Source organism: Mauremys reevesii, linkage group 1 (genome assembly GCF_016161935.1).
Source record: "Mauremys reevesii isolate NIE-2019 linkage group 1, ASM1616193v1, whole genome shotgun sequence".
In the NCBI taxonomy this organism is placed as follows: domain Eukaryota; kingdom Metazoa; phylum Chordata; order Testudines; family Geoemydidae; genus Mauremys; species Mauremys reevesii.
The window spans coordinates 254,571,456-254,590,631 of record NC_052623.1 but is presented as its reverse complement, the minus strand read 5'-3'; the positions used below and the strand labels follow the sequence as shown (position 1 = coordinate 254,590,631).

The 19,176-nt window shown below is 40.6% G+C and overlaps 1 protein-coding gene across 4 annotated transcripts in view; it reads right to left on the bottom strand.

The window, feature by feature from the left end:
• Nucleotides 1-19,176, bottom strand: part of DNM1L (dynamin 1 like) — a 53,830-nt gene that overhangs the window by 18,510 nt on the left and 16,144 nt on the right. For 2 of the 4 annotated variants that reach the window (XM_039480959.1, XM_039480975.1), the window contains exons 3-13: nucleotides 14,466-14,504; nucleotides 13,172-13,218; nucleotides 11,927-11,998; nucleotides 10,636-10,722; nucleotides 9,307-9,469; nucleotides 6,002-6,122; nucleotides 4,497-4,628; nucleotides 3,992-4,198; nucleotides 3,627-3,747; nucleotides 1,995-2,150; nucleotides 456-545 (exon numbers count right to left, since the gene is read on the bottom strand). In XM_039480959.1, the coding sequence (XP_039336893.1) occupies nucleotides 456-545; nucleotides 1,995-2,150; nucleotides 3,627-3,747; nucleotides 3,992-4,198; nucleotides 4,497-4,628; nucleotides 6,002-6,122; nucleotides 9,307-9,469; nucleotides 10,636-10,722; nucleotides 11,927-11,998; nucleotides 13,172-13,218; nucleotides 14,466-14,504 (1,235 nt within the window). The remainder of the gene's footprint in view (nucleotides 1-455; nucleotides 546-1,994; nucleotides 2,151-3,626; nucleotides 3,748-3,991; nucleotides 4,199-4,496; nucleotides 4,629-6,001; nucleotides 6,123-9,306; nucleotides 9,470-10,635; nucleotides 10,723-11,926; nucleotides 11,999-13,171; nucleotides 13,219-14,465; nucleotides 14,505-19,176) is intronic. The other 2 variants (XM_039480965.1, XM_039480984.1) reach the window with 1 other exon arrangement.

The window sequence follows — 19,176 nt, the reverse complement described above, 5'->3', positions numbered from 1 at the left end:
CAGTATGGCCATTCTTATGATGTTACATGCTATATTACCACTCCACAGCAGCAGTGTCGGTGTCTACATACTAATCAACTATGGAAGTGAAGTGAGTAAGTTTAGTAACATATTTGTGTGCATCTCTGAGTCTGATAAGAAAGCACAGGTTCCATGTTAGCAAGAAAACAGAAGGCTAAGAGGTTTAAAATGTGAATTCTAGGTAAAACTTTTTTGAAAGGGAAGGGGATTTTTTTTTAAATTAGGTCAAGGTGTTCAAAATCAGGAGCCTAAAGTTAGGTGCCTAAATATGGATTTAGCTTCTATTTTTGAATATTTTGGTTTAGTCTAATGTTTTTGAAACTTTAAGATTATATGGTAAACAAAAGCAGTAAGAAAGGAAGCCACCAACAGAAACAAGGGTTTGCTAGCAAGCAGGAATGGAATACAAGGTGGTAAGTAACAATACTAATTACCATTTCATTTGTAACTGGTAGCCTCTTACGCAGAAGACTGGTCACTACTTCAACTATGGCATCATGTAGTTTGGGAAACCTCAGCAATTCCTAGAATACAAGGAGGAAAAGCAACATAAGACAGTCAAAGTCTAATGCCACCATTAGAGTGACCACCAGATCATCTAGTCTGACCCCCTTTATATTACTGGCCACCAACACCACCCAGCAGCCATACAACTTAAATTGCCCTTAAAGTTGGAATTGCGATTACAGTTCTTGTTGATTTCAGTCAAAAGCTGGGTTAATACCGAGTCAATGAGCAATAAGAGTTAACAGCAGGGAATGCGCTGTTATCGTTTATAATTTTGTAGCTACAGCTTGATATTGTTGTCCCACTAGGCACATTTGGGGGAGATTTTCACAGACAAAAATGGCAGTCACCTAACTACAATTTGTGCCTTTGATAGTATCCCCCAATGTAAATTAAAAATTAGTGTTACATGCAGATAATTTGGAGATGCTGAAGTCACCAGAGTTTACAGTATCCAATTAAAATTGGTGAGAAATTTAGACAGGCAGAATAAAGTACCCAACTGGGACATACCAAGATGCTGGGGTTAACACTTCCATTAATGAATAGCGCTGTGAGGAGATCTTTTATAGCCACATGTACAGTAGTTTGGACCTCACTTATGTCTCATCCAAAAATAATACACTGATTCCTACCACTGAACTGATTGTGCCTCTAAGTTCCTTCCTATCTCCCATACAAATCTGCTGTGGCTTCTCTCATAAGCCTCTTTGAAAGAGGGAGGAAGAATAAAGTTATTCTTAATTAAGCACTTTCCTGCAAGTCTCAGCCCTTCCCTGGTGGTGTGTTGATTCAGAATATGAGAAATTTCAACACATAGGCTAAACTATCAAGGTTAAGAGACCTGGTAAGCAGGAGATTTGTGGAGGGCAAAAAGCTAAAATCTATGCTCATTCTGAGCTATCAGTGAGATGAGAACGGTATTTTCATGAGGACTGCAAAACCTGAGAATCAATTTTATATTCTTGTGGCCCTGTGAACATTAAGTCTAGCGTGGGGAATGACAACTGTGAATTTTCAGCCTACCGCATTTAAAATCATAGTCTAAACAATCTCAACCATTGTATTAACTTTTGGCATTCAATAACAGTACCGTATCTGCATCTCTTCTATCAAAACTAGAGCATCTGAACCTGATGGCCAAATCCATTAGTGCCTTATTAGAGTTACACACCAACAATGACAGTCTGCCCTTATGAATAAGATCCTTTGTAAACTGTGGGAAATGTGCACTTTCACAAGGCTGTTTACACAAGTTCACAAATGATTTTTATGTACATTGACAGAGTCTAACTCTGTGACTTTTTTGTGTGTGTATAAAAGGTGGATACTGAATTTTTACCATAAAAGAGACGGCTCGATAGTTAGACAAGTCGCAATGCACTGAAGCTGGGTCTTAAGAGTTGCTATTTCTAAAAAAATACTTGTACGTGTTTCTAAACTTAGTAATCAACCTCTGCTTTTACCTGTGTACTGTAATTGCTACAATGTTGGATAATCCTCTGCATTTCCTCATGAACCAGCTCCACGCAGCGCAAGCTGGGCTCCTCTAAACGTTTGATTTGCCTCTTCACCAACAATTCAAATGAAACTTCAGGCACGAACAAGGCAGGTCGGGGTCCCTAGTCGAAAAAGGGAAGAAAAAGAGCAGATACTTTTTGTATGATAATAGCACCCAAAGTGTGCTAGGTGCTGCATGAACCCTAAAGGGGCATTAGATGATGAATCCCAAAATTAAATCATGTTATTCCCATATCAAAATATTATATTCAGATGGAGAAGGTTGAGTGTATGTACCAGTAATCTAAGGATTTAAAAAAAAAAAAAACAACCACAGAATAATCCCAAAACAGCACAAGGAAGATGACGTAATTATTCAAAGCAATATAAACTCATTTTCACATTAAAAAAGAGACGCTCACTAGTACAAACGCTGCACAAAAAAACACCCAATGATGAACCTTGCCCTCAATCTACAGTTGATTTATAGGTTCAGAGGGGTAGATTAGTGAGAATTGTACTATGAAGGGGGAAGCAGGGAGAACCCAGTCCACAAGGCCTGGTCTACACTGGGGGGATGGCTTGGGGCGGGGGGAAATCGATTTAAGTTATGCAACTTCAGCTACGTGAATAACATAGCTGAAGTCGACGTACTTAGACCTACTAACCGTGGTGTCTTCACTACGGTGAGTTGACTGCTGCCACTCCCCCATCAACTCTACCTGCGCCTCTCGCGGCAATGGAGTACAGGAGTCAACAGAAGAGTGCTCAGGGGTTGATTTATCGCATCTAGACTAGACGCGATAAATCGACCCCCGCTGGATCGATCGCTGCCCGCTGATCTGGCGAGTAGTGTCGATATATCCCAAGTCTCTGTGCTTTAAGGTCTCTTCCCTGCACTCATACCTCAGTTCCTCTGGTAAACGAGTTGAGGCAGCAGTGCTATGGGGCACCTTTCAACTATTTGGGGATGTCAAAGCTATTTTGTGACCACTGAACCTTTAAAGACCAGTGTCCACTGTATCAAATATTCTATCAGTGAAAACTCTTGACAGATGTTGTCCAGCCTTCCCCACAGAATTGCTGCATGTAAATTAGCTGTAGAGTAAAGGTGGTGAGTGGTTGAGTTACCTCTGATGCCACAATGGCCCCACTCAAGAGCTGCCTGAGTTGTTGACCTGAGCCTGTCTGTAGCCTAAATAATCTTAGTAATGAGATCCAATCATTAATCTTAATTCCAGTCTAGTTTCTTTGCTTTATAAACTATGCATAAGACTGACTATTTCTGTAACTATTAGGAAGGTTTGAAGTGCATGTGTTATTCCACCGTTAAGATTACTTGGGACCAAGAAAAGACTGACACCTTTATATTTCTTGAAGGACCTAGTTTTAAATTAATTTTAACTGAAATTAACTAACTTGTATGGTCTCAGAAAATGTGGGGAGGAAATATTGTTTTCTTCACACAATAAAGAATTCCTGCTTTAAGCACAACCTTAATTTCATAATACAATAGACATGAATCAAGACAAGATTTTTTTAAATTCCATTTCAAATCCAACAAGCAAAAACCTTAGGAAATCTAAGATAATACTTACTGTAGCATTTCTAATAGCAGTCAAAATATCTATAGTGTTAAGGCCACCTAGTGGATCAACAGATTCTAAGGTTCGTCCAAATGTCTCATGAAAAATGTAGCAAATTCTAGCTCCACCACATCTAAAAAAGATAAAATTAAGATTGACGTTACAAACGAGGAAGAAGAAAAAATATTAACTGCAAGGTTTTCCTGTGCCAAACACACTGAATATTTTAAAGTTAACATTATCAAAATATCAATTTTTAAAATATATTATGATTTGCTTTTACTACTGCTACTGTAGTTTTAAAGTAAAGTAATGCGATCCAGTTTTTCATGCCAATTATCACTATCTAGATTCTATAAATAAACAATTATACTTACAGCTCAGAAGTTTCTATGTATTTTGCTGTTCCTTCAATGGTGTTGCAATATTCAGTGGCAAACTTGGTAATTAGCTGCAATAAAGTGGCACTCTTGTCCTCTACGGGTTCCCCATAGCTGTTCAGCAGAGACTGATATTGAGCAGCTAAAACATTTATTCTAGTTTTCAGTTCTGGCAAGCAATCTCTGATATGATGCATTAGTAACCTACAGATAGAGAAAGTATAAATTCCTCTGTTAGAAAAGGGAAGAAATCCTCTTCAAACTTTGTCACCTCCAGCACAACTTAAAATATAAACAAACAAATATATTCTATGACATTTGCTAAGAAAGAGTACAGTAACCGCAGATACTAAATTTTGTTTCAAATGAAGACATCCCAGTGTTTCACTGTAGAGCAGCAGTACTTAAAAATTATTTTTATCTTTAGCATCCCTTAAAACATTATTTTTTAAATCTTTGTTATTTTCTTTTTGCATTTTGCATGACAATTAATCTGTGGTACCTGTTAAGTGTCCTAGCGAGATACTTGGTTCCATTTCGGTTGGCTAGAGATGGATACTTCTTTTGAAGAAAAGCATATTCATCACGGATAGAATCAGCTACATTCTTCTTATTGTTAATATCTAATTGACTCCTAGAGTAAAAAGGAGAACTATTAGTAAATAAATGTAAAGTGCAATTATTTTATTCATGCTCCCACTTTTCCTGACAGTGGCATCCTGAAGTCATCAGAACATCTGCCATTTTTGCCTTCATTCTTAACTCATTTCTCCAACCATTTTCTCTCTTTCACTAACCATGTTTACCCAACGTTTGGTCAACATTTTCCCCTGACTATGAAGGTGGTGGTTCGGTAGTGGGGATGAAAACATGTCATCTCTTCTGAAGGTACAGAAACGTTACTCCATGGACTGACTGGTTGGCGTTGTACAGTAAATAGGAAAGCAGTATGGGCAGTAGCCATCCCCAGTAGACTAAGCATGCAGTCTCTACATCAAAGTGGTATCAGCTCTCACATTGAAGATGTGAGGGGTAAAGCAGGTGGGAAGAAGATTAAGCTTCTGAATCCAGGTACCCACACAGCAGCCAACATTTTGAAACTGGGCCACCCACTGCTTATTTCTTTCTGTAATTAAATACAGATGCTATTATTGTCTCCAAATCCCTTATTCTAAATCCCACACCCATATGCTTGAGAAACCTAAACATTCCTTCGTATTACAGAAAGATCCAGCTTTCAAAAGAACATTAATTGCCATCCCCTTCACCAGTGGTCACCAACTGGTAGATAGCAGAGCCTCTGACAGTGCATCTCAATCTCAGTCACAGTGACTGAGACTGAGACCCACTGTCAGAGGATCTGCGATTGACCAGCCAATCACGATAGGGTTGCCAACCCTCCTGTAGCCAAACCGGGAGATCGGCCGCTAACAGTCCGGCAGCACAGCAGGGTTAAGGCAGGCTCCCTGCCTGCCCTGGCCCCACACTGCTTCTGGAAGTGTCCAGCATGTCTGGCAGCGGCTCCTGAGAGGGTAGGGGGTATAGGGGCTTCACATGCTGCCCTCACCTGCGGGCACCATACCTGCAGCTTCCATGGACCAGGAATGGTGGAGAACCGGCCACTTCCGGGAGCAGCGCAGGGCCAGGACAGGCAGGGAGCCTGCCTTAGTCCCACTGCACCACCACCCGGGAGCTGCCTGAGGTAAGCAGTGCCTGGCTGGAGTCCCACCCTGTACCCCTCCCACATCCCAACCCCAGCCTGAACCCCCTCCCGCACCCTCTCCTCTACCCCAACCCCCTGCCTCAGACTCAGCCCGGAGCCCCTCCCACACTCCCAACCCTTCACTGAGCAAGACGGGGCCTCTGAGAAGGGGTGGGGCAAGAGTATTTGGGTTTGTGTGATTACTGTTATTTCTACAGTTTCTTTGAGGTAGATCCTGAGTTTCACTTAAATTCAAAAAGTGATCTTGTACTTAAAAAGGTTGGAGACCACTTCCCTACACTCACCTGTTCACTATCCCAATTATGCCAAGTTTAACTGGAATCACTCTTCCCATAAGTACATCCATAGCATCAGTGCCAGCATCCATGAGATCCAGCTTTGTGATAACAGCAAGCGTTCTTCGACCTATCAAAACAGCAGGAAAATTGTCATTTACAAGAAGTTTGTCAGCCTTAAGCAGTTTAGTAAGGCCACAGAGCAGGGGTGAGCAAACAACCTCCCAGGGCCACATCTGGCCCTTCAGATGTTTTAATCCGGCCCTCGAGCTCCTGCCGGGATATGGGGTCTGGAGCTTGCACCACTCCGCGTGTGCCATCGCTCTGCATGGCTCCCAGAAGCAGCGGCATGTCCCCCCTCTGGCTCCTATGCGCAGAGGCAGCCATGGGACTCCGCACGCTTCCCCTGCCCCAAGCGCCACCCCTGCAGCTCCTATAGGCCGGGAATCACAGCCAATGAAGCTGCAGGGGCAGTGCCTGCAGAAGACGCAGGGCGCCGAGCCAGCTGGCCACACCTCCATGTAGGAACTGGAGCGGGGACACGCTGCTGCTTCTGGGAACTCCTTGAGGTAAGCACTGCCTGGAGCCTGCACCTCTGACCCCCTTCTGTGCCCCAACCACCTGCCCCAGCCCTGATCCCTCTCCTGCCCTCTGAACTCCTCAGTCCCAGCCCGGAGCACCCTCCTGCACCTCCAGCCCCACCCCAGAGCCTGCATCCACAGGCAGAGCCCTCACCCCACCCACCACCACCACACACACACACTCCAACCCCCAATTTCATGAGCATTCCTGGCCCACCATACAATTTCCATACCCAGATGTGGCCCTTGGGCCAGAAAGTTTACCCATCTCTGTCTTAGAGTATTCAAGAAGGTCCATAGCTGAATGCAATGGTCAGAACAAGATGACTAGAACTATGAGCAGCAAGATTCTAGGCTCTATGGAGCTCTAGTAACCTGCATAGAAAAGAAGGTTTGACTGGTGCGCTGGCTGGAAATTCAGATAATTGACGTCAGTGACAGGAGCACTGTGTCAGCTGAGATGGGGTCAGAGTGAGAGAGAACAGGAAGTACTAGGCTCACAAGCTTATAGGTTTTTAAATGTGAGCGGAAAGAAGAGAGCCCTGGTATATATCTAGAACTAGCCCTGACTTGTTTGCAGTTGTGCAAGGGCTACACTTGCAATACTACCACTACATGAATGGCTAGGGAAAAAAAACTATTAATTTTATTCTGTACACAATGAAACAGATTTAACCAGTTTCTAAAGTATATGATCAGTTGTTTCTTAAGGAAAATAAGAACTTTATATTTGGATACGAACATCTCTAGACCCAAATGTGGGAAGAAACCTGTGTAGGTATACTGGATTTGCTTACTTATAAAACTTACGCTATCTTGGAGCCTTAACATCTTAAATAAATTTGTTAGTCTCTAAGGTGCCACAAGAACTCCTGTTCTTTTTGCGGATACAGAATAACTCGGCTGCTACTCTGAAACCTGGTGAACTAAGCAGAGTTTGACTGGGTAAGTATTGGGATAGGAGACTACTGCAGACAAACCAGGTGCTGCAGGAAGAGATAATTCAGTGTTCAGTACTGTCCCCAAATCTACACTGTATCAGCATCTCAGCCCTGCGTTAGCTGTTGCTGAGTTGTTATTGTAAGAGCCATCTTTCAAATGGATGCAGATCAGCAGTCCTGACCACTGGTAGGCATTAAAAAAATCTTATAGAACTTTTTGCAAGAATAAGGACGTATAATAATAGCTACAGACAGCACACCTGTTACAGGCCTCAAACCTTTAAGGCGGGGAATTATGGAAAGTAGTCCTAGGGTTATATGCCTGATCATATGAACAAGGCAATAAATAAAAAGCAGGATCTGTTGCCCTGACAGCCCTGGTCCGAGGAAAGACCTAGGAGGAGGCTCTCCAAAGGGGTTAAGAAGGTGGGACCTGCGAATGGGTACTCTACACTGCAATTAGACATTTGCATCTGGCCTATGTCAGCTGACTCAGGCTTGCAGGGCTCAGGCTAAGGGGCTGTTTAACTGCGATGGAGAAGTTCAGGCTTGGGCTGCAGCACGAACCCTGGGACCCTCCTAACTCGCAGGGTCCTAGAGTGCAAATGTCTACACCTCAATTAAGCAGCCCTTTAGCCCAAACCCCATGAACTCAGGTCAGCTGCCATGGGCCAGATGGGTGTTTTTAATCCGTGTAGACACACCTTGAGGGGCTTTGCCTGAAGAGGCCCAAGCAGAGACTACGTTCCTGTGCCTGACACAATGGAAAAGGAAAAAATCCCATGCACCAAGGTGAAAAGTACTTGGGAAGCCACATTAGAAGGGTGAAGCATTGAATATATTTTATTTAATAATAAATGAAACCCCAGAACAGGGAAGGGAGAGGGGAGAAGAATTTTGTTGTGAACTTCAGCTCTGTGTTTGGGGACTTTGAGTTGGGCCCTGAAGAAGAGGGGAAACCAAGGCAGGGTGGTGCACTGACAGGTAAGGCAACTGCATGACAGGGTGTTAATCCCAGTGTCTTCGGATAATGAGTAACTACATTCACTGTCTCTACATATTTCTCCTCTAGGTTCAAATAAATAAAATACCTTTAGCTATTTCAGTGGTTGTGAAAGTGATTCTCACATACATACAGTCAGCAAGTGTGTAGAGTGCTTTAGGACTCATTTGGCTCAGTCACTACATAAATATACAATTAGTATATATCCACTGCTCAGAAGTTCAAATCAGCAGACTTGCCAGACAAATACAGAGCACTGAAGTGGGCAATAGCTGAAGACCAATGCTTCCAAATGTATTTTCTCCCTTTTGAGACTAGAACAGAACCATATGCAACAGCCAATTACTAACTGTAGAAGTATGCATTCTCCCTGCTACAAGACACACATTTTATTCCTCCAAAATTGTAATCACCTGAGCAGGCCATGCTCAGTAACAACTCTCATGAAAGCAGCCTTCTTCAATGCAATTATATTGCTTTGTAAACAGCCGTGGATTACATGACCATATTAGAAGAGTAACAGGATCTGGACTGGCCTTGCCTGTGAGCCAGCAGGCCCTTAATTAGATACTAATTCATCTCAGCATTGTTAACAGCTTCCGAATGACACAAGCTACAATTGGACAATGTTATTTGTTAAAATACAACAACTGTTTCCTAAGAAAATCCACTAGTATGAAAAACAAATACCATTTTCTCTAAAACTTTAATTTGATTCCTATTTTTCCTAGGAAAATCCATTTTAAGAGAAATGCTAAAATGCAGGCTCCAGTATGTCTTGCTGCTTACCATCTGGATCTACCTCCCGAGCAATTTTAAGTGCCTCTGATGTAGCCATGTCTGTGTTGGCAGCTGTGACTGCCAGAATAATTGAATTTGGGTTACTAATGAATCGAAGGATTAGTTCTCTGATTTGAAGTTCAATGTCCTTAGGCTGATCACCTACAGGTACCTAAAGGGAAACAAACAATATAGAACTAAAGGGGGGAATGAATTATGCAAATCCAAATCACACACTTCTCTCTATTAAAAAACACAACAATATAAAATCAAATTTCTCTGGACTAGAAATCAAGTTTGAAACCAGGTTAATGAAGATACTATAACAAAAGTACAAAAACATGAAAATGGTGCACAATGAGAACCAAACCAAATACTCCAGCTTACTATGTTAATTTTGAGGAGATTTTCAAAGGAACAAATGGCAGTTCTGCCCCTAACTTGCACTGCAAGTCTAGGGAAGTTACGCACTGAACTGCCATTGGGGACCCTGAAAATAGCCCCCTTCCTGTAGAAAAAGTTACGGTTCAATAAAAAACTTTCATATATGGGACCTGAATATTTCCTCCCCTTCAGAGCACCCTGTGTGTCCTTCAGAGCTCAGAGGGTTTCCTCTATTTTTTCCTTGCTTTACACAATTCTTCAAGCATTGCCACTTCTGTAAGATGGGGAGGTGTCATTTTGATTCTGGTCAATACTTACCTAATTAACTACAGTTGTTACTGCTGACACTAAAGGGCTACCTCTCCTATTAGCCAAGCATGCTACCTCCACAACATTTCCAAGCCTCTTAGTGTACATCTACTCTGCAAAAGAAAAAAAAAAAAATCCCACAGCAGCAAGTCTCTGAGCCCAGAAATACGCACATGGGCTCAAGGAGCTTGTACTGTAGTGATAAAAATAGCATGTAGACATTTTGGCTCGGCCTCTAAAGCCCAACTCCCTTCCCGGTCTTTAGAGCCCAATCTCCAGCCCAAGCAGAATGTCTACATGTTTATCTTTAGAGCCGTAGTGCAAGCTCAAGTATGCAGACCCAGGCTCTGAGACTCGCTGCTGCGGTTTGTTTTCTGCAGTGTAGACATAACCTTTATAAGAAAACCCTCTCCCCTCAGTATACAGCACTACCAAAGATCCAAATTCTAATCATAAAATGGGGACACTTAATTTCAAAGCCACACAGAATTGTGGTCAACTTGATGAACAATAACATTTTCTGTTTTTAAAGGGAATCTTAGATGATTTATCAAATGGTACAAAATGGTCAAGACAGAGGTCATTTTGCCCCTCTCAAAAATAATCTACCTGCAGCAAATCAAAAGGTAAAATTCAGTCTCTTACCTTTGTCATTCCTGGCAAATCCACAAGAGTCAGATTGACAACATTTGGTGAAAAAATTTTAAGGTGAATAGGTTCAGGACTGATCCCCTAGAAATACATTAAAATCACCAAGAATTAGAGTTAGAGGATTTGTTTACCTAGACATACCCCTCAAAAAGCCAATTCTTTACTAAAATTAAACTCGTGCACCAGAGACCCTCTACACAAGAATTTGTCCAGAAATAAAGTCATCAGTTTATCAAACAATTTCTGTGTGTGTACAATCCTGCCTTCGACTACTTGATGGATAAAAAAAAATTCAGCAACGGCACATATGCACATAAACATGGCTGCCGATTTTACAAGCTAAACAAAGTGTCATACATACACACAAAGCTGTTTATATAAACACCATATGGGTTCGACCTAGGGAGGTCGAGGCTACTTCCACTTGTGGCACTACTATATAAACAAGTTTTGAAGCGAATTCTACCAGCATAATCATTTCATAGCAGTGCTGGTGTCACCTCAGAACTATGAACTACATGTGCTAGTGGATCCACTACATTATTTACTGTACACCAGAGTTGTATGAGTCTTTCCAAATGTTTAACCACCAGATTTTCTGCAAGTAGGATGGGGTGTTTGCCCCACGTCAGCCCCAAAATGGCCAAGGAAGCTGAGAAAGGGCCAATCAGTGGCCACACGAGAGTTAGGCTGCCAAAGCAATTCCTGATTGGAAGACAGCATTCAGCTGAGCAGAAAATGGCTGCAGCGACCCTCTGTGCTTTAGAGAGGAAAGGAGGGAACCTAAGGAAAGAGTAGGATCCTGTGGTCCTGGCCCTGAGAGCAGGGTGTACCTAACAGAGAGATGGGCAGAGTAGAAAGCCTGCTGGAGATGAGTAGGAAGCAGTCCACGGAGAGAAGGGACTGAGCAGACCTTGGCTACATGTTGTAGAGTCCCTGGGCTGGAACCCAGAGTTGTGAGAAGGCCTAGGTTCCCCTACCAGGCACTGATGGAGTGGCATTGCCTGGACAGCAGGTCCACTGTGAGACTATACCCCAGAAGGGGAAACAACATAGTGACCTGGCAGGAGGGCTGAGTCACAAAGAGGAAGCTGCAGTCCCTGGAGTGAGGCAGGGGCTGTAGAGCGAGAGAGAAGACAACAGGCTGAGACCCTGCAAAGAGAGGTGTCGGACCTGGAAGAGAGCTAATCCCCAGAAAAGCCAGGAAGAGGTGCCACCATCAAGTACCCCATGACAGTAAGGAATGATATTCTGTGAATCAGAGTTGAGTTCATCTCGTACCAACCTTATTATTTCCTGAAATCCTCTCTGTTTCATTTTCTATTTCTTGTCGAATTTCATCAAAGTCTGTATACAGCTGAAATACAGAAGCAAAAGTAACTTAAAGTCAGACAGCAATGTACTTACTGCATATATCTATGAGAGAGAGAGAGAGAGAGAAAGAGAGAGCGCGCGCTATATATCACCAAAATGTTCTTCTGGCCAACAAAGTGATAAATACTGTAAGTATGCATATAAAAAGCAAGAATCATCTTCAGCACTATTTTACAATGCTATCAAAGTGAACATTAATAACTGGAATAGCTTATGTTCTTATGTATCCCTCATCATTCTCCATCTTTGGCTTTGCCAGAAGTTGTAGAAACAGTTTGGCATCAACAGCAAATCAACTAATAGTTCAAAAATAATTTCATAACAGTGTTCTATAAACATGTGAAAAAAACCGTCTACATGAGTGGCCTAAGCCATAGCTTCAAGCAACACACAAAGAGGGGGAAAAACACAATGACACAAAATACTGCATTCTGCCACACATCTTCACAGCAAATTTCTTCTCCCTGACCCAAAGTACAGGGAATCAGAACTGGGGCCCTCTTCAACCCACTCCAAAAAGATCCAAATCAAAATGAACAAGCAAGTCATCAAATCAAGGATGGCTTGCTTCAACCAAGGGAGACAAACTGTCCTTAACGTAGAAAGACTCTTTAGCATTACAGTCCTTCACTGTTCACCACATGGCTGGGGAAGCTCTTTCTATTCCTTTCAATCCCCCTCCTACAGTCTTCCACTACTTTCCTCTTATCTCTCTGCTCAAGTAAGTCTCTAGTTAACTCCTTCCCTGACCATCTTAATCTGGAGTAATAAAAACAATTTGTGATGGTATATGTACTTATCTTTGTAATTTCCACTCAATGCTTCACCAAAAAACACTAAAAGCAAAGCCAACAATACATACAAATTTGGAATTTTTAAAGCCTAGCCATTCAAGCCAATATAGTGAGGACAAGCACTGTAGAAGAGAAACAACCCAGAGACACCATAACTTTAAACTTCCTTTTCTGAACTTAAAAACCCCACAAACTTCTCAAGAAAAAAGTTCTATCTTGGCATGAAATGTAGCATGTGGAATTCATCCCTTTTAGGGGAAGTTGATGGTGGAGAAAGGGTTGGAATTGAACTTCAGGCTTATAATGGAAAGCTAGCTCACTTTAACTATGAAGGAGCTACTGTCACTCCACAATAAACATACCTTATTTTTGGTGTGAAGAAATTTACCCCATTCTTCAGCATCAATCCCTGAAAACAAAACCATTACATGAGTTAGAAAGGAAAAAAAAAGTTTAATTTTCAAGGACACCCTACTAAGAGCTTAAGTATCCTCGTGCCTTTTTCACATGAACAGTTTGTTGAAAACCAAGATACATTTTCTTTTAAAGTAGCAGCAGAAATGCAGAAGTTAATCTACTTCCTACTGTAAGAAATTAAATGGCTTTAAATACATTACTTAACATTCTGCATCTCATTTCAAATGTTAATTTGTAGATCCGTTGCCTAATTTCCACTCTCTGAATAATGGATTTGATTAAAAGAATGACTCAATTTCCTATCCTAGCAGTCCCCAGAAATGCTCTGCCTATTTAAAGATCAGTTTGTGACCAAAAAAAATAACTTTTTGCAACATCCTTTTTTGCATACAAGTAAGCATACATACAGCGCACTCTACAGAGATCAGATTACAACTGAAAGAAATTGTTAGAAAAATCTGCTCAAGCAAAAAAAAAAAACAAAAAAAACCCAAGTAGAACACTTATGTATTGTTTAACAATGAAACCTTGGGGCAAAAGTCTTATAAAGCCCAATTCTGCCAGAGGTCAAGCATCCTTAGCCATATGGACTTCAGTGTTGGCTGACAGTACTCTGTGCTTCTTCGGACAGGCCCAAAACCAGCAAAGGAGTCACAGAAGTGGCCACTTCTGTTATTGAGTGTACTTAAGTGCAAGCTCCTACTAAAAAAAGTAAGTTTTAGTCATATCTGGAGACATCTGTATTCCCTCAACTAGATCTCCATTTTTTTAAGTGATGATGTATTTCAGAAATTCACAGTTTCTCTATACAGAAATCAGTTCTAGAAAGGAACCAACAAGAACTCTGCTTACTACTTGCTCATCCAAATACTGCTTATCTAAAAGTAAGTACCATTCAAACTGTCTCATTTTGGTAGGAGTCCCAAAAGAAACTCACCTATACATATTAAAAACACATTATGTAACTAAAATGTTATGAAAGTTATATGATAAAGCAACACATCGCAAAAGAAAAGTTAAATCCATCCCTTAGATGCTAATGCAGAGCAAAAAGACAGAAATTACTGAAATTGAAAAAAAAAAGCCACAAGACCGACCAAAATAACCACCAGTCAACACAGTAGGCAGTGTGTTAAAGTAAAGGTGCAGTCAGCAATAAAGTAGCATGAAAACAGGTAGTTATAATACATAAACATGCAGATAATGTGTAGGGACAACAAACAAGTGGCTAAAAGAAACCTTTAGTAAGGTGTCTTGGATTTTTCCATGTAGCAGGGTCTGCAGTTAAACAGAAACAGCATTGAATAACGTTTAGTATTTGCCATTAAGTTTTACATAGCATTCTCTTTACCTTTCTGTACCAGACTTAGAGGGATTATAAAAGCATGCAGACAGACATGCATGCTATTCAATTATTAATGAAAATGCATAATGCATTATCACAATACACTGTAAACAGATCTTGAACACTCATCACTAAATGATACCCATTAATCAACTATATTGTCATGTCGTTTATTTGATGCCTTTATTATTGCTGTTCATCTCAGAATTACTGTTTTGAAGTACTTTGATTTCAAACACACAAAACAGTGCCCTTTTCAATAGAGCAATCTAGGACTTCCCTTGATGAGGGTCATTTCTCACCTTGGATAAGCTATAAAACCTATTTGAAAACAAGGATTTAATGTGTGTTGTTTTGTTTTTTTTAACATATTGCTGGAGATGGCTAATGTTCTGTAGAGAGATTAACTTTTTGCTGCATAAATCACAGTTATGCATGACAACTTCCTGCACATCAATAAGAAACGCATGAAAATTAAAATAAGCAGGATACAATGGCCAGAAATCTGAGATTATTTAAGAAGAGACAGTGCCAGGTAATTTAGACTTTAAAAATGTAGGTTTCAAAAACAAAGTTTATCCACATCCTGTATCTCCCTTTACACTAAGAAGGCTATTTCCTCACACCATCCTCTACTGGGAACGGAGGAAGCCAACTAGGGTCATAAAAGGCTGCCATCAGAACCCCAAGATCTTCTAAGTTGAGATGGGGACAGCAAGGACTTCCCAAAACAGTAACAAGCAGCACTACTGGTGCATGAAGAGACCCAGCTGGTCTCCCAGCTCTCCCTCGCCAATACTTTACAGTCCCTAAACACCAGTAGACCACTTATCTCATCCCTTCATTCCACCCTATAACAAACAAAAATAAAGAAATGGAACAGAAGAGAGACATGCCCAGCCACACTCTGAAGATGCTGTACCAGTTACTCCACCCTTTGTCTTTTTAGATGTAAGTTTTTTTGCAGCAGGAACTGTCTTCCTTTGTGCTTGTACCAATTACAACCGGGGGCCCCAAAACCTGACTGGGGCTTCTGCCTGCTACTGAGATATAAACAGCACTTGCTTCAGATATCACAAGGTCCTATGTTTGGAGGTACTGATGTGAAAAGCTGATAAAATAATGTTGCTTTAGCAAACTTCAGATTCTAGATTCAGACTCTTGCTCCTATCTTCTGGCTCCATATTAACTGTCCAGTAAGACTGCAACATTTAACTTCCCACCCCAAATACTAAAACAGTAAAGGTTACTAAACTGATCCGTCATACGTCCTCTTCCCCATCCCATCCTCCCACAAAACGGATGAAGTTTAATTGTAAAAATGATTCTTAGCTGCAAGGCCAATTTAATAATTAATGGGGGCAGAAATTTAACAGAGCTCTCTCAATTGTTTTCTTTGTCCTGTAATTCAATAGAAAACAATGCAGCATGCTATTGCCACGAACATGTTATATGACTATCAACAAACAGAACTATTATGAAGTATTTGCTCTGATCAAACCAAGAACCCCTCTCAGACCTCAGTGTAAATGAGAGCTATGGAGATTGTGTCTCTGTCAGATATGATGATGTGAAAATACAGTGCTTACTCCCTCACTTCTAATGGAGTAGACTATTCTCTTTAGTTAATATATTTTCTGTATTTTGGGTTAGAAGCTCTTTGGAAGCTTCAAATTCTGTTCTACTGAATAGCAATCGTATTTACTATCCCTTCATTTCAGTGAAGCGGTATGATTTTATCATGCACAAAAGTGACTCAAAAAATAGTTGCTCTTTGGTCTGGCACGAAAGAAAATCAGAAACATTGACAGTTACATGGTTCTTAGACTTATCCTCCCTACCAGAGTGCTGAGGATCAAACTCAAACACAGTAGGTAGGGTTCTTCAAGAGAAAAATTATATGGGCTCATTCTTCAGGTAAATCACACTGACTCTTGTCAAAGGATATAAAAATGAAATTAGCATCACTGGAAAGTAGAGATTATTTCCAACTGCCTGTACAGTTATGTCATGTCAATGTATTTACCTTCAACTTCTTTTTGAAAAACAATCTAGTATTGGGCACAATAATATTAAGATCTGAAAACAAGTACAATAGGTGACAATTCGAAAGTCTCTAAACTACAAAACAAGGGAGGAATTTTCTGGGTGAATATACCTATGCTGAAGATAAATTTCTGTTTATAAAAACATATCATGTATAAAGCCTCACTTTTGGAACCAAAATGTGTATGATTTATATCCAAGCTTTAGTGAATAAAGCTGGTGTTAAAATGTTAAATCAATATCAGCACAATACAAGGAGGCATTCAAATGAAAGCACAAAGAACCATTATGTGTTCTTACGTTTATGAGCATGAAGAGTTCATTAACAGTATGTTCAAAATAGTACAGTGCACTGGTGCAGAAACTGAGGACTTCTTGTATAAGATTCAACTAGCAGAAAAATCTCCCCTCACTTAGGGACAATTTGTCATTTTGATAGGCAAATATTAAGTTTGTTTTCCTCATTCTAATTCATTCAAATTAGAATGAACCATAATATTTTTTGCCCACGCTAATAATTTTTATTGACCATTTTGCAAGTTTAGTGTATTTTTTAAAAAACTGAAGGAAATATGTCAATTTATTTAATGATCGGATGCTAAAATATGCTTGAGAGAACAGATTTCCACAAGAGCTCTGAAACAGAAACCAAATTTACTAGACTGGAATAACTGGAGCAGCTAAAACATTGTGGATAATATGAAATCCTTCTTTATTATACAATAAATGTCTAGCATTCCTGATTATCCAGCATTCTTGCAAAAATGTCATATGTTGCTATCCAATGCCCTGTCTGGGGATTGCGATATTATGGGCTGGACTTGTAAAATTAGTAGCTAGCCTATGACATTACCTGGCACTTTAACTGGTAACCAACTTAATCAACTACAGTCAAATGCCCCAGGGTTAGTTCCATGAAATGCACTTCAGAGTTAGACATGTAGGGTTCAGATATGCAACTGTCCTTAGATTTATTTACAAATTGTATTGTATGGCCACCATACACAACTACTATACATCAGTTTTAGAAATATATACTTTCATTTTATTAGCAAGTGGAATATAATTCTAATTATTTTGAAAATAATCCATTATTTGCACTATTTTTGGAATTTTAAAAATGAACTACCAAGTTGTCCTAGTTCATTTGGCAAAACCTTCACACTACATTTCAAAGCTAAAATGGTTCTTATTCTGCATATGCACTAGCACAATGACGTCAGCAGGAACATATTTAATTCTGAGAATAGCATTTGTTAGGGAACAGTATTAGAGGGCCAATAGATTAAGCATCAAATCACTCCTCTCTCCCCCACCGGTGTTTGTCCTATGTTGTCATTCAGCTTCATATTAATAATCTAGGTTTAGTGACAAAATTACACATACAATTCAAATTCCAGAGGGTATTTACCTGCCAAAATGTTTTTGTTTTTTTTAAAATGTAGGTCAAATTCTGGACTTTATCTCCTTAACTGTTTGCTTTATAATATCAACAAAACAGACCCTCTGACAGCAGGCAGCTTTGACGTTGTATGAGAAACAACAGACCATGCTGACTCATTTAGGAAAGGCTGCAGTATTAATGGCTGTAACTCAACAGTATATAATTTTGTAAATACTCAAAAGAAAGCAAAACAAGTTATTTTTTCCAAAAAAGAAAATTCTCTAAATCCCTAAAATTATTATAGGACAACTATGCATAAGGACACTATGTAAGGATAAAGTTCATATGGTTATTCTTTATTTCATGTCATTTTAGTCCTTGAAGCTGGAATGAAAAAAAGACAAGTCTGATGATAATCATAATTAGCTACACACACACATATATAAGACAGTTGTTTATGTACTTATATCTAACACACAAATAGGGCCCTACCAAATGCTTGAAAAATGCGTCACCAACCATGAAATCTGGTCTTTTGTGTGCTTTTACTCTACACTATACAGATTTCATGAGGGAGACAAGCATTTCTCAAACTGGGGGTTCTCACCCAAAAAAGAGTTGCAGGGGGGGATGGAAGGTTATTGTGTGGGGGGGGGGGGGTGGTATGTGTCACAGTACTGCCACCCTTACTTCTTCACTGCATTCAGAGCTGGGTGGCCAAAGACTGGCGGCTGTTGGCTGGGCGCTCAATTCTGAAGGCAGCACCCTGACAGCAATACCATACCGTACCAAGCCACCCTTACTTCTGTGCTGCTGCCTTCAGAGCTGGGCAGCCAGAGAGGGGCAGCTGCTGACTGAGGGCCCAGCTCTGAAGGCAGCAGCACAGAAGTACAGGTGGCAAAACCATACCATGCCATCCTTACTTCTGCACTGCTGCTGGCAGTGGCTCTGCCTTCGGACTGGGTTCCTGGCCAGCAGCTGCCGCTCTCAGGCCACCCAGCTCTGAAGGCAGGGCCACCGTCAGCAGCAATGCATAAGTAAGGGTAGCAGTACCACAACCCCTCCCACCAATAACCTTGCAACCCCCCCAACTCCTTTTTTCAGTCAGAACCCCTACAATTATAACACCGTGACATTTCAGATTTAAATATCTGAAATCATGAAATTTACTATTT